The 14,220-nt window shown below is 50.2% G+C and overlaps 1 protein-coding gene across 5 annotated transcripts in view; it reads left to right on the top strand.

Moving 5' to 3' along the window:
• The window catches only part of TMCO4 (transmembrane and coiled-coil domains 4), a 120,176-nt gene that overhangs the window by 60,287 nt on the left and 45,669 nt on the right, over nucleotides 1-14,220 (top strand). For all 5 annotated transcript variants that reach the window (XM_050791266.1, XM_050791260.1, XM_050791242.1 and 2 more), the window contains exons 10-12: nucleotides 1,838-2,002; nucleotides 2,831-2,967; nucleotides 7,119-7,203. In XM_050791266.1, coding sequence (XP_050647223.1) covers nucleotides 1,838-2,002; nucleotides 2,831-2,967; nucleotides 7,119-7,203 — 387 coding nt within the window. The remainder of the gene's footprint in view (nucleotides 1-1,837; nucleotides 2,003-2,830; nucleotides 2,968-7,118; nucleotides 7,204-14,220) is intronic.

The following is a 14,220-nucleotide window of genomic DNA, read 5'->3' as shown; positions in this document are numbered from 1 at the left end:
TCTGCAACATCTCATGTGATCCCCACCACACCCATGAGTCAGATGTTATTATTCCATCCTTACAAATGTGGAAACCAAGGGTCAGAAGGACACTGTGCCTTGCTGTGAGTCACACCAGTGGAAGCCATCGAGCTGGGTTCAGAACCCAGGCTGGCATCAAGCCCGTGCTCCTCGCTGTCCTGGGCCCATCTCCTCTCTCGGGGCTGACCATCACCTTATTCATAATGAGAGGCAATTGATCCCCAAGTTGTTGCTGAGCTGAGACAGGGTCCCCACAGAGGGAGGGGAGCAGCTGCAGGGTTGTCCTTGTGCAGACATGGCACCCTGCAGGTAAGGATGAGCTTTGGGGCAGGCAGGTAGAGGCCTGAGGTTGATGCTCAGAACCTGCAGACCGCCCCAGGAAGCTGTCTCCACCCCTCCATTCCCACATGGTGTTTAATGAGCGCTTACTGTGCGTCACATCACCAGGCTTTGGGAATATAGTGTTTGATAAAACAGACTGTAGGAGAGGCACACGTCAAACAGGATGTGAAAATAGTGAATAATTACAGACTGTGATAAGAACTTACGGGAAAAGTGGAGGGTGCGTTTGATTTGTCAGAGGAGCCGGGAAGGCTTCCCCATGGAAGAGGCGATTGGACTGGAATCTCAAGGACAAGTGGTAGTAATCTAGGGGAACTGATGTATGATCTGGGAGCTCATGAAGGGTTTTAGGCAGGAGTGGGAGAAGATTTGTGTTTTGAAAAAGTCACTTGCGCTGGGCGCAGTGGTTCACGCCTATAATTCCAGCACTTTGGGAGGCTGAGGCGGGTGGATCACTTGAGGTCAGGAGTTCGAGACCAGCCTGGCCAATATGATGAAACCCCGTCTCTACTAACAATATACAAAAATTAGCTGGGTGTGGTGGTGGGTGCCTATAATCCCAGCTACTCAGGAGGCTGAGGTAGGAGAATCACTTGAACCCAGGAGGCGGAGGTTGCAGTGAGCCAAGATGGCGCCAGTGCACTCCAGACTGGGAAACAAAGCAAAACTCTGTCTCAAAAAAAGAAAAGGAAAACCACTTGGGCCACAAGCAGAAATGCATGGGGGCCAGATTAGGGGCCCCTCTGTGCTCCTATCCTGAAGGCAGCCAGGTGGGCAAGGAAGGAGGGGATGAGGGAGGCAGGTGTCATGGTTATACTTTCCGACTTGACATCGACCGCTACAGTGGTGCCGTCTCATCCTCCTCCCGTGGGTCATTTGATATTTATATTTCCTCAGTGAGAAAATTGAGGCTCAGGAAAATTAGATGACCCAGGAAGATGATAACAGAGCCGGGCTCAAACACCTCTTCCCCAAATTTCTAGCTATCTCCCAGGCCATGTTTGTCAAATCAAGATGCCGCAGACTCACAGCGCCGCACTGCTTGTCCCATTGTGTGCTCTCGTTCTATGTCATGAGCAGCTTAATGCCAGAATTATTTCAGCATGAGAGAAAATAACCCTTTACATATATCATAGTTCAAACACACTTCATTCCTATACCTACCCTATGAAGGGAGATAAACCATCTTCCCACTTCACATAGAAGCAAAGTGAGGCTCAAGGTGAGATAGTGATGTGCCCAGGGTCACCTGGCTTCTAGTGAATGCAGGAGCTGGGATTCAAGCCCAGCCTGCTGACTCACTGGGCTGCACAGAGCTCTGTTAGCTCTGCTGACAGCTGCCACTCATTGGCAGGGGGTGGCCTCTTGTCTTCCAACAGGGGTGAGTGGTCCTGGTGCTGCCTGTCTGGGGTGATGGGGTGGGGCATTCTCTGCCACAGACAAGAGAGACTTCACCTACCTGTGATCTCCCCAGGCACCTTCAGTGCCCCATGGGCCGCCCTGGCCCATAGCCGTGAGCAGTACTGCCTGGCCTGGGAAGCCAAGTACCTGATGGAGCTCGGCAATGCCCTGGAGACCATCCTCAGTGGTCTCGCCAACATGGTGGCCCAGGAGGCTCTAAAGTACACAGTATTGTCTGGTAAGCCCCCCTACCTGCCCCACAACAACAGCATGCCCACTGCCTTCATCCCACAGTGGTGGCATAGTTTTGCATGCCCAAAACCCCCAGGGCATGCACCATGCTGGACCCTAGGAACACAGAGAGGTTAAGGCCGCATTCCTGTCTGGGAGAAGTTTATGATCCCTATGGAGAGAAGACAGGTAAACAGCCAGTCGCATGATCTGTCTGTCAGCTATTGCTGCGTGACAAGCCACCCCAAAACTCCGTGGGGTGTTTACTGTAAAGTTCAGGAGCCAGGAGGCTGGAGTTGGCGGATCTTAGCTGGGCCTATGGGGTCAGCTGACCGTCCACCAATCAGTGCTGGCCTTGTCTGGGGCGACTCGGCTCTGCTCCATTTGTCTCTCATCCTCCTGCTGGGATGAACAGGCAAGCCATGTCAACGACGGAAGCGCAAGAGGCTAGCCCTGATGCACAAGTCCACTTCAAGCCTCACATCTACTAATGTCTTTGGCAAAAGCAAGTAATATGACTGAGTCTAGAGGGGATGGGCAGGGCAGGGGGCCCCCCTGCAGAGTTATGAGGCAAAGTGGGAGGGTACAAGGTGTGGAGACGAATTGGGGCCATCTCACACGTAACAAGGACTTGAGCAGAAGGGATTGAGTCCGTATATCAGAAATTCATGAGTTTCAGATTGCTTTGCTCGTTGGCAGTTCGACAATACTTGGCAAGCTTACAGGTCCAAGTTAGAGACTGCATGCATTCGTTCCAGCATCTGTTAGCCAGTCACTTCCCTAGTAGGACCCTGTGAAGGGGGCCATTCCCTTCATCACTATCTCACCTCCCCAGGCATTGTGGCTGCCCTGACCTGGCCAGCCTCACTCCTCAGTGTCGCCAATGTCATCGACAACCCGTGGGGGGTATGTCTCCATCGATCAGCAGAGGTTGGCAAGCACCTGGCGCACATCCTGCTTTCCCGGCAGCAGGTACCTGGGAATGGCTGTGTGGGCGTGGCATGGGGCAAGAGGGGAAGTCAGGGACTGACTTGTTCACAGACATCAGCCTTAGAGGCAAGGCTACTTGGAGGAGGGGCAAGGCTACTTGGAGGTGACTCAGTGGTTTTTTGGGGATGAGGAGTCCTTGCTGCCCCTCCAGTTCAAGTAATGAATGTGTCCTAGGATGAACAGTAAGAATTACAGACTTTGCAGCTCTAGCAGGTATTTAGGTGAGGACTGAATAACAGGGGCATCTGCAGGTAGGAACAAGTCTGGGGGACTCTGGCAGAAGCAAAAGTGGCTCCTGGGTGGCAGCTCTTCATTCAAGCGTTGAGGATAATCGTTGGGCTCACTGGGGCGATATTTCAGTGGAAACCTCTGACTCAGTTTGCAGTGAAGCCAGTAAAATGAATAAGACCAGGTGCCTCAGCTGGCCACCAGTGGAATTCCCACATGCTGGTAGCCTGGTGTGCCTTCCCAGAAGTGTAAAGCTACTTTGTGAGGTCATCTTCGGTGGTCTAAATACCGTGGAAAATGGTTAGGAAGAGACATCATCGTAATACTTTTTAAATTTGAGTCTAGTAAAGATGTACTTACCAACAGAATAAAACCATCCCCTTCAAAATAAACTCGAGTGAATGGAGACAAAAGCTTGAGAAATAGTACCAGAAATGACTGCATTGTCAGGATTTGTTTTGGCTGGAAGTGGGAGAAAACCCAAAATAACAATGGCTTAAACAAGGTAGAAGCTTATTTTCCTGGAGAAGCCTAGCAAGGTTGCCTAACAGCCTGCCGTGGTGCAGAGGCCCAGGTTCCTGCTACCTTGTTGCTCTGTGGTCTTGACCTTGTATCCAAGATGGCATCATCTGAGCTCCAGGGAGCAGGAGAAAGGAAGAACTGAAGAAGAACCAGGAAAGCCTTACAACATTTCAGCTGGTGTCTTGCTGGCCAGAGCCTAGTCACATGACCATTCCTAGCTGCCACAGAAGCTGGGAAATACAGTACTTATTCTAAGTGACGATGAACCCAGCTGAAATTCAATTACTATGGAAAAAAAGGGAGGATGGATGCTGAGGGACGACAACTAGCAGTTCCTGCCATGCAGGTAAACTGCTTGAGAAACTGGCCACCCGCTTCAATCCCTGTGTCTTTGTCACAAGAAACAGAAAAGTCCTTTGGCAGACTTGACTCTAAGGCAAAGGCCAAAGTGGCATTGGCTTAGAGAAGATAGAAGTTTGTTCTCTCCCAAGGAACAGTCTGGGGGTCAGCATCTGGGGCAAGCTGATGTGTTCATTTCCTACTGCCACTGTAACAAATTACCACAAATTTACCCGCTGAAAACAGATTTACTATTTTACAGCTCTGGAGGTCAAAAGGCAAAAATGCATGCCTTAGGGAGGATCCCCTTTCCTTGCCTTTGCCAGCTTTCAAAGGCCCCATTCCTTCACCGTCAAAGCCAGCTGTGTAACACCTTGAAATCTCTCTATTCCTCAGCTTCCATCGTCACATCACCTTCTGTCTAACTGATGCCTCCTGCCTCCCTCTTGTAGGGACGCTTGTGATGACCTTGGCTCCTCCCAGATAATCCAGAATCATCTCCCCGTCTGAAGATCCTAAACTTAATCACGTCTGCAAAAATCCTTTGTTGGCCTCGTGGGCAAGGTGGTTCATGCCTATAATCCTAGCACTTTGGGAGGCCAAGGCAGGCAGATTGCTTTAGCCCAAGAAACCGGCCTGGGCAACACGATAAACCCTGTCTCCACAAAAAATACAAAAATTAGCTGGGTGTGGTAGCTTATGCCTGTAGTCCCAGCTGTTTAGGAGGCTAAGGTGGGAGGATCACTGGAGCCCAGGAGGTGGAAGCTGCAGTAAGCTGTGATTGCATCGCTGTACTCCAGCCTGGATGACAGAGTGGGACCCTGTCTCAAATAAATAAATAACAAAGGGCCAGCCGGGCACAAGTGGCTCATGCCTGTAATCCCAGCACTTTGGAAGGCCGAGGCACTCAGATCACCTGAGGTCAGGAGTTCAAGATCAGTCTGGCCAACATAGTGAAACCCTGTCTCTACTAAAAATACAAAAATCAGCTGGGCGAGGTGGTGTGCACCTGTAATCCCATCTCCTCGGGTGGCTGAGGCATGAGAATCACTTGAACCTGGGAGGCAGAGGTTGCAGTGATCCCAGATCGTGCCACTGCACTCCAGCCTGGGCGACAGAGTGGGACTCCATCTCAAAAATAAATAAATAGGCCAGGTGCAGTGGCTCACGCCTAATAATCCCAGCACTTTGGGAGTCTGAGGCAGGTGGATTGCTTGAGGTCAGGAGTTGGAGACCAGCTTGGCCAACATGGTGAAACCCTGTCTCTACTAACAATACAAAAAAAAAAAAAAATTAACTGAGTGTGATGTCACGTACCTGTAGTGCCAGCTACTCAGGAGGCTGAGGCAGGAGGATCGCTTGAGCCCGGGAGGTGGAGGTTTAAGTGAGCTGAGATCACACCACTGCATTTCATTCAGCCTAGGCAACAGAGCAAGACTGCATCTCAAAAAAAATAATTAATTAAAATAAAATAAATAATAAATAAATAACAAAGGCCCTTTGCTGTACAAGGCAACATTCACAGGTTCCAGGGATTAGTATGAACACATCCATGGGAAGGCATTATTCTGTCTCCCACATGGGCAGCTTCGTAATATTGGAAGTCCAGCCTCCTTCACTCTCCTGGCCTCTCATCCTGAGCACTGGGCTTCTCTCTCTTTTTTTTTTTTTTTTTTTGACGGAGTCTCGCTCTATCACCCAGGCTGTAGTACGGTAGCGTGATCTCAGCTCACTGCAACTTCCGCCTCCCAGGTTCACTGATTCTCCTGTCTCAGCCTCCCGAGTAGCTGGGACTACAGGTGCCTGCCACCACACCTGGCTAATTTTTGTATGTTTTTAGTAGAAATGGGGTTTCACCAGGTTGGCCAGGCTGGTCTCAAACACCTGACCTCAAGTGATCCGCCCGCCTTGGCCTCCCAAAGTGCTGGGATTACAGGCGTGAGCCACCATGCCTGACCGGGCTTCTCTCTTGTCCAAGACAGATCTTCCCGCATTACGTGTGTGTTTCAGACAGTGGGAGGTAGGGAAGTAGGGATGAGGAGTATGCCTAGAAGTCACAGCTTTTGCTTGCCTTCAGTCCCTTGGCTAAGTCTCAGCCCTGTGGCCACCCCCAGCTACGGAGGAGTCAGGGACACTTCGTCTTTGGCTGGGTGGCCACATGCCCAGTCAAACTCAGGAGTAAAGGACAAAGGGGAGAATGATATTGGGCAGCAGCCAGCAGGGTTGGCACAAAGCTCCTGCAGGATTTGAATACTGTTTAACAAAGGATTTTCTACTGTGGTAAGTGGAGTGGTGTGGGAGTGTGGAATATGTGTATTGGCTCAAAACCAAGGAAAAGGAATAGACTGATAAAACCAGGCTGGGCATCCAGAGTTCATCCACTCCCCTCGTCTCCTTCCGTGTAAGCTTGTACCCAGACACCCCCAGATAACTTTCATTTTCTTTAGAGTCTTCACATAATGAGTTGCCTTTACTACAAGTCCTTAAGTCAGAAAATTCCTCTTTCTATCTGACTTACTACCTTATCTTGTCACTTAGAGCCAATATTTTGTGCCCCACCTTCCTATCTAGAAACAGAACAGTTGTCCCTCCCTTGTCACTCTTGCCTTTTTACCCCTCACACCCGGGGGTGCCTTCTGTCTAATCTCCCCAGCTCCAGAAGGGGTCCCGCAGCACTGCAGCCATTTGCCACAAGGCAGATCAGTCCAAGGGAAGTTGCTCTTGTAATTGACTAGCCCTGTCTCCTGGGGAAGATGAGATGGTGGCTGGGTAATGGTTTGAGATGAAAGGGAATTAACCCAGCCGGGGGCTGCCTGTTGGCCTTGGAGGAAGCCAATTTCAGCAGCAGGTGCACTCCTGCATAAATGAGGGTCCTGACTCTGCTGATTAAGACATCAGAGCTCAGGGACCGCAATAGCACATGCATGATTCATTAGATGAGAATCAGGTAATAAGGAACGTGCAAAGGCTGCCCTCCTCAGGCCTGATGTTTTGCTATAACTGGCTGTATTCCCTCCAGACACCTGTGTCCTTTTTCCCTTCAGGGCCGGCGACCTGTCACCTTGATTGGCTTCAGCCTGGGAGCCAGAGTCATCTACTTCTGTCTTCAGGAGATGGCTCAGGAGAAAGGTGAGCATGGATTATTGACACAGACAGAAATCCCTTCACAAGCTCGTTCCCCGGGACAGAGGTTCTGGGCCAGGGGCCATGAGCCTTGCAAAATGTGTTCCCAGTTCTTAGAAATAATAGTTAAAAGTTAAAAATAGTTTAAAAATCAAGAAAAATCATCATCAAACTTTGGAAAATTATTTTTTGTACATACATTAGAGTAGATGCAAGATGGACCATCCTGTAATAATGACACTGGCTTTTGCATCCTGATGCACTTTCTCAAGTGGGAATGAAGGGGACAAGAAGTTCAAAATCAAGGTGTCGGCAGGCCCACGTTCCCTCTGAAGGCTCTAGGGGAGGATTTTTCCTGTCTCTTCCAGCTTCTTGTGGCGGCCAGCAGTCCTTAACATTCCTTGGCTTGTAGACACATCATTCCAGTCTCTGCCTGTTGTCTTCTCTTCTCTCATAAGGACAGACAGTCATTGGATTTAGGGCCCACTCTCTTCCAGGGTGATCACATCTCAAGATCATTTACTTAATTATATCTGCAAAGACCCTTTTACCAGATAAGGTCACATTCACAGGTTCTGGGTGGACATATCTTCTGGGAGTTCACCATTCAACCACACACAGACACCTTTGGGAGTGTGTCATGCTTCCAGTGTCATCCTTTCTGTGCAAGGCAGTGAAAAGCTTGAGGGCCCCTGCTCCTGGCCTTGGGTAGGTGAGGTCTCCAGGGCAGAATGCTGGTTTTGGACAGATCTGCCAGCAGGGACTGCCTCTAGGAGGGGCTGGCTGGGAGAGTGAGTTGCCGAGCCTGGGGCACCTGGAGTGGTTCACTGCTCCTGGGACGTGAGCTCACCTTCTCTCAGTGGAATGTAGCAGCGGCAGGACTCTGAAGGCAAGAGAAGGAACTCAGAAAGAAATTGCTGAACCTGGAAGCGGAGGGTGGATGGGAGAGAAGTGTTGGAACTTAATATGATTTGGCTGTGTCCTCACCCAAATCTCATCTTGAATTGTAGCTCCCATAATCCCCGCATGTCGTGGGAGGGACATGGTGGGAGGTAATTGAATCATGAGGGCAGGTTTTCCCTGTGCTATTTCTATGATAGTGAATAAGTCTCACGAGATTTGATGGTTTTATAAAGGGCAGTTCCCCTGCACGCGTTCTCTTGGTTGCCGCCATGTAATACATGCCTTTGCTTCTCCTTTGCCTTCCACCATGATTGTTATTTGTTGCTGCAAAACAGTCTCTCCAAACACGGTGGCCAAAAGCAGCAATAACTGATCATCTCTCACAATTCTATGAGTTGACAAGACCGTTTCCCTTTCCTGCCTGGGCTTAGTCATACAGTTGTAGTCAGAGCTGGAACACCCAGAAGGTCCAAGTTGACCTCACTCGTGTATCTGGCCATCGGTGCCGGTTTGTCGGCCAATGCAGACTCCTCCCTGCTCTCCAAATCTACGTCTCCCGGGGAAGCCTTTGAAAAGTTGCCATCCTCTCTGCTGTCATCATTTTGCTTCTTTCCTTGTCATCTTTCCCTCTCTGGCAGCAAACCATCTATCTGCCAGGCTCATTACCTAGAGAGATGTAGTCTTATTAATAGAACTGATTCTTCATTTAGAGGAGAAGGCATGTCTCTGCCTCCAGCTAGCATAAATGCTATGTTAACTTAAGATCGTTAGTACAGCCAAGCCTTTAATTCCCCTGCCAAACAAATTGAATTAATTACCATTAACCATTTGGCTATGGTAACCGGAAGTGAGGTTGACTATCAGCTGTCCCCAGCATGTGAGGCTGGAAACTGGAAAGAGGGAAGAGGAAGGCAGGTGGCCTCTTGGTGACAGGGCTGGTTAGTGTGACACTGGGAAGTTCCTGCAATACAGCCTTTTGGGGGATGGTTCCCAAAGCAGCTTCCTTCCAGCGTCTTTCCTGCTTGCTGCTCCCACCCCTGGATCCTCATGGCCCATGGGTGAGATTTGGGTTTTGGTATTAGGCAGACCTAGATTTGGCTGCTAGCTTTGCCACTGAGTAGCTGTCAGACCTTGGGCTAGTCACTTAACCTCCCTGGGCCTCAGCTTCCTCAAAGGATATGAGCTTTGTGCACTTACCTCAAAGGATCATGGGGGGATGACATAATGAATGTGAAAGTTCCCTGGCCCCAATTTGGGTACCGTCAGTAAATGTCTTCTGAATTCCAACCTGAGGATCTACCATGCACAGGGAACCGTGGTGAGTGTCGTATAGATGTCAGAACTTGTCATTTTGTTTCTGCTCTCCAGCCCCACATTAGACATGAACTCCAGGTAGGCAGGGTCTGCCTTGAGCCCCGCCGCCCCCACCCCCAGTGCCCACCGCAGTGTCCAGTGCACTGTGAGTGGTCAGGAAGGTGGAGGAGCTGGACTTTGGGTGAGGGAATGAGGCATGTGCTGCTGTGCCCATGAGCTAGTGTAGACCCACCACCAGGTCAAAGGCAGGCTGTGTTCAGATCACATTCCTTCCTCACCGCAGCCACAAGAGGGAGGTTCCGCCAGTCTCCCTGCTTCAGATGAGAAAACTGAGGCTGAGAGGTGAAGCGACGAGAATCCTAAGTGCCAGGATTCAGGCCCAGGGAGTCTGGCCCTGGAGCCCTCCCTCCTAACCACTATGCTGTATTTGGCAGAGGGCAGCTGGACTAGGGTAGGGCATCCCAGAGGGTTGGCCAGCACGGGCAAAGGCGGGGCTCTCAGGGATGTCTAGAAATGGTGGCATCTGGTGTCTCTGCAGCCCACGTAAGAGGCCCCCCACCTGGGGTGGTAGGAAATGCTAACAGGTGAGGGCGGGAGCCTGGCACTGTGCCAGGCTAAGGAGTTGGAAACAACTGATTCAATGCTGGGGAAAGATTGAGGTCTTTAAACTGTGGAGTGAATGAGTAACTGAGTGGATCTTGCCAAGGAGGACCTGGGGCGCTGGTGCTGGGCACCCTACAGTTCACACACATGCACGCACACACACACACACCTGCACACATTCATACACGCATCTGCACACACTCATACGGCAGCAACTCGGCAGATCCCAAGGGCCTCTAACGCCCCCGCCATTCTCTAGATCAGTGCAGATGTTCCAGCATGAGTCACAGGGCCCCACTCATGATCTGCCTTCAACACCTTCCCCTGCCTCTCCACCTCACACGCCGGGCTCCAGCAGACCAAGCTGGATTTCCAGACAATGTTCCCTCTTGGTCCATCCTCTGTATCTCCTTTTCTAGATAGTTCCTACTCATTTCTCAGGTCTCACTGTGTCTGGAAATTTTCCCTCCAATAATAACGATAATAGTAGTAGTAGTAGCAGTAGCGGTAACCACAGCAGCACACACTTCTGGAATACACTGTGTTTTCATGCACCAGACACAGTTCTAAGGTCATCATATGTATTATTTCATGGAATCCTTCCAACAGCTCTGTGAGGTAGGTACTATTATCACATCCATTTTACAGAGGAGGAAAGAGAAATGCAGAGTGCAGGGATTTGTCCGAATCACACGGCTGGGAGGTGGCAGAGCAGGCAGTCTGGTCGGAGATTGTGCGGTCTTCACCCTGTGCTAGACTGTCTCTCCAAGCCACACTCCATTCTTCCCTGAACATCTTTCCCAGCACTGGCCTGTCTCCCTGTTATTCCTCCTGCTTGCTCATCTGTCTTTCCAGTCCACCGGTAATTGTCACCTGGAAGTACACATCAGCACCACGCAGGCAATTCTTTTCCCAAATATATATATATATATGAGGCCCCTATGTGGAAGGGATCAGGCACCTCTATTTTGGAAATAGCTCCCCTGGGCAATTGTTTGTGTAGCCTGGCCAACACACAGGGCGAAAGTGGGCAAGGGCCCTGTTTCTCCTTCTTGTCACTGTATCCCTAGCCTATCACAGTGCCTGGCACATACGAGGTACTTGATGGACACATGACCCAAGAGCCAAGTGAAGGAATCGATTCTGCATGTCAGGGACAGCGCATGCCCTGCTCAGTCGTGTGTGTCCCCAGTGCTTGGCACAGATGAGGACAAACATTTGAGGGTAGAAGGGAGTCCTTTTAACGTGGGCACCACAGGTCTTCAGCATTTTATTTAGAAAACTTTTTTTTTTTTTTTTTTCCTGAGACAGAGTTTCGCTCTTGTTGCCCAGGCTGGAGTGCAATGGCACGATCTCAGCTCACTGCAACCTCTGCCTCCCAGGTTCAAGCAATTCTGCCTCAGCCTCCTGAGCAGCTGGGACTACAGGCTCCTGCCACCACGCCCAGCTAATTTTTTGTATTTTTAGTAGAGATGGGGTTTCACCATGTTAGTCAGGCTGGTCCCAGACTCCTAACCTCGAGTGATCCACCTGCCTCGGCCTCCCAAAGTGCTGGCTTTGGGAGTGAGCCACCGCGCCCGGCCTGGAAAACTTCTGTATTGACAGATGAGTAGGTAATAAGCAAAAATGAAAAAAGAAAAGAGAGAGAGAGAGGAAAAAAAAGAAAACTTCTGTGTTTTAAAAGAAATAGAAGAAACTAGCATCTGAAGCTTTCCAAATGACAAGAATTTGATAGGAATCTGACTCCAAGATGAACCCAGTGGACAGAAGTGCAGCTGGCATTTTCCCGCCTGTTGTCACCGTCAGAAGGAAGAACTTGGGCACAGAAAACTCTAAACACAGTCTATTTATTTATTTATTTATTTATTTATTTATTTATTTAGAGACGCAGTCTCGCTGTGTCACCCAGGCTGGAGTGCAGTGGCGTGATCTCGGCTCACTGCAACCTCCGTCTCCTGGGTTCACGCCCTTCTCCTGCCTCAGCCTCCCAAGTAGCTGGGACTACTGGTGCCTGCCACCAAACCCGGCTAATTTTTTTTTATATTTTTAGTAGAGACAGGGTTTCACCGTGTTAGCAAGGATGGTCTCCATCTCCTGACCTCGTGATCTGCCCGTCTCAGCATGAGCCACTGTGCCCGGCCACAGACTTAATTTTTTAAAGACAGGGTCTCCCTGTGTTGCCCAGGCTGGTCTCAAACTCCTGGTCTCAAGTGATCCTCCTGCCTCAGCTTCCCACAGCACTGGGATTACAGGCATGAGCTGCCATGCCCAACCCCCACAGTATTATTATTCAGCCTGATAGTTTCCCCCCTTATTTCATAACATCCCATCCCTGTCTCATTCATCATCTAGACAGGAGGTGAGAAAAGATGCTGGTCATCCTCTGCCTTGACTTTGGTCAAGAACACACTGAGGCTAGGTCCAGTGGCTCATGCCTGTAATCTCCATACTTTGGGAGACTGAGGTGGGAAGATTGCTTGAGCCCAGGAGTTCAAGACCAGCTTGGGCAACATAATTTGCCTCTACAAAAAATTAGGCAGGCATAGTGGCACGTGCATGTAGTCCCAACTTGGGAGGCTGAGGCAGGAGGATCACTTGAGCCCAGGAGGCTGAAGATGCAGTGAGTCATGATCGTGCCACTGCACTCCAGCCTGGGTGACAGAGCAAAAGCCCCACTGAGAGGGGTCTGTTCCTTAGTTGGCCATGGCTTATTCCAAATGTGAGCAGCAGGTGTGCGCACATTCATAGACTTGTAGCCAGCTCTCTCTGTGGGACAGAAGGCAGCCCCTCCCATGCAGGTGGGTGCACAGGCCCTACTCCAGTTTAAAAGTCCCACTGCCCATGCCGGCCTTCACAGCATCACAGCATTTCCAGGTGGAAGGAAGATCTCTCTGATGCTAGATCTCGAAGCCATTTAAATCCCCAATTTTCCTTTTTCTTTCCAGAGTGTAAGGGAACTCCTGATGGTTTGTAGAAATGGGGGGTTGAAAACTCACCCACTGCAGAGGGGAACAGAAAGGTCCTGATCCCGAGAGCCAAGCACTCGAGTGTGACCTCCCCGCTTTGGGGACCTGAGGCCAAGGAAGCTGGTGGGGACCAGAGCAGAGCCCTTCTCGCCAGACTGCTTTAACCCACCCCACAAAGCACAAAGCAGAACAAATCAAAACAGGGACATAGTGACATACTTGTGATCACAAAAATACACGCACACTCGGGGCCTGGCCCAGCACCAGGCACTTGCAGGGCATGGCAAGGTACAGGCATCTGCCGTCGTAGATGACGGGCCGCAGGGCTCTTCCCCGCTGAGAAGCCACCAGCTTAGTTGCCACAAGTGTGTGAGCTCTGGAGTCCGGGCCTCTGGTTTGAATTCCAAACCCACCACGTACCCAGTCACGTAACCTCTCTGAACTCCACTTACGTGAGACGTGGCCAATAATAGTATCTACAACAGGTTTTTAGGAGGATTGTGTTATAGGCGATAATGCATAGAAATGCTGGCCTATAATAAGAACCCAGAAGTACTTGCTGAGCATTGATAATTTCCTAGAAACTGTTAGTAAATGGGAGTAGGCACGTCATATTATAGCAATCCCTCCGCCATGGATGGCGTGGACCCTGGACCTAGCTGAAGAAAAATTGGCCTCCCACAGGGTCAGGGCCACCAGTTTCCACTCCTTCCCATGGCCACAGCACTTCCTACCCTCTTCGTCAACCATTCGCCTCCCCGGTCTTTGCCTTGTATTACCAGTGGGGCATCTTCACATCTCCGGATGATCAAGATCGTCAATGAATTCTTCACCCTTTGCCCAGGGCTGCTGTTTCACATCTAATTCCTCCCAGCTCCACTGCCTGATTTCAGGCAGCCCTGCTGTTTAACACCCAATTAATCTGCACACTGAGAAGACCCTCTCCTAATTACAGGATAGCTGTCATTATCTGAGTTAAGGGGTGTAAAAGAGGAATTACATTTGAATCCACTAATTGTTTTCTGGAGTCCCCTGAGAGCTAGTAAGGAAATGGAGCAATAAATCCTAGAGTCACCCAGAGCACATAATCCTTCCACCAGCCTCCCCTCTCTACTGTCCCTAACAAAACTTGTCCTTCCTTCTCCCTCCCCAGGAAAAGCTGCCTGTGGAATTAGCTGTCTTCACAGCTTCCTCTCCCTTTTGGGGTGATTCTGCAAACACCAGGGGTGGCTCCTGT

This window comes from Macaca thibetana, chromosome 1 (genome assembly GCF_024542745.1).
Source record: "Macaca thibetana thibetana isolate TM-01 chromosome 1, ASM2454274v1, whole genome shotgun sequence".
In the NCBI taxonomy this organism is placed as follows: domain Eukaryota; kingdom Metazoa; phylum Chordata; class Mammalia; order Primates; family Cercopithecidae; genus Macaca; species Macaca thibetana.
The sequence above is the reverse complement of the archived record's forward strand: the minus strand, read 5'-3'. Positions and strand labels throughout refer to the sequence as shown.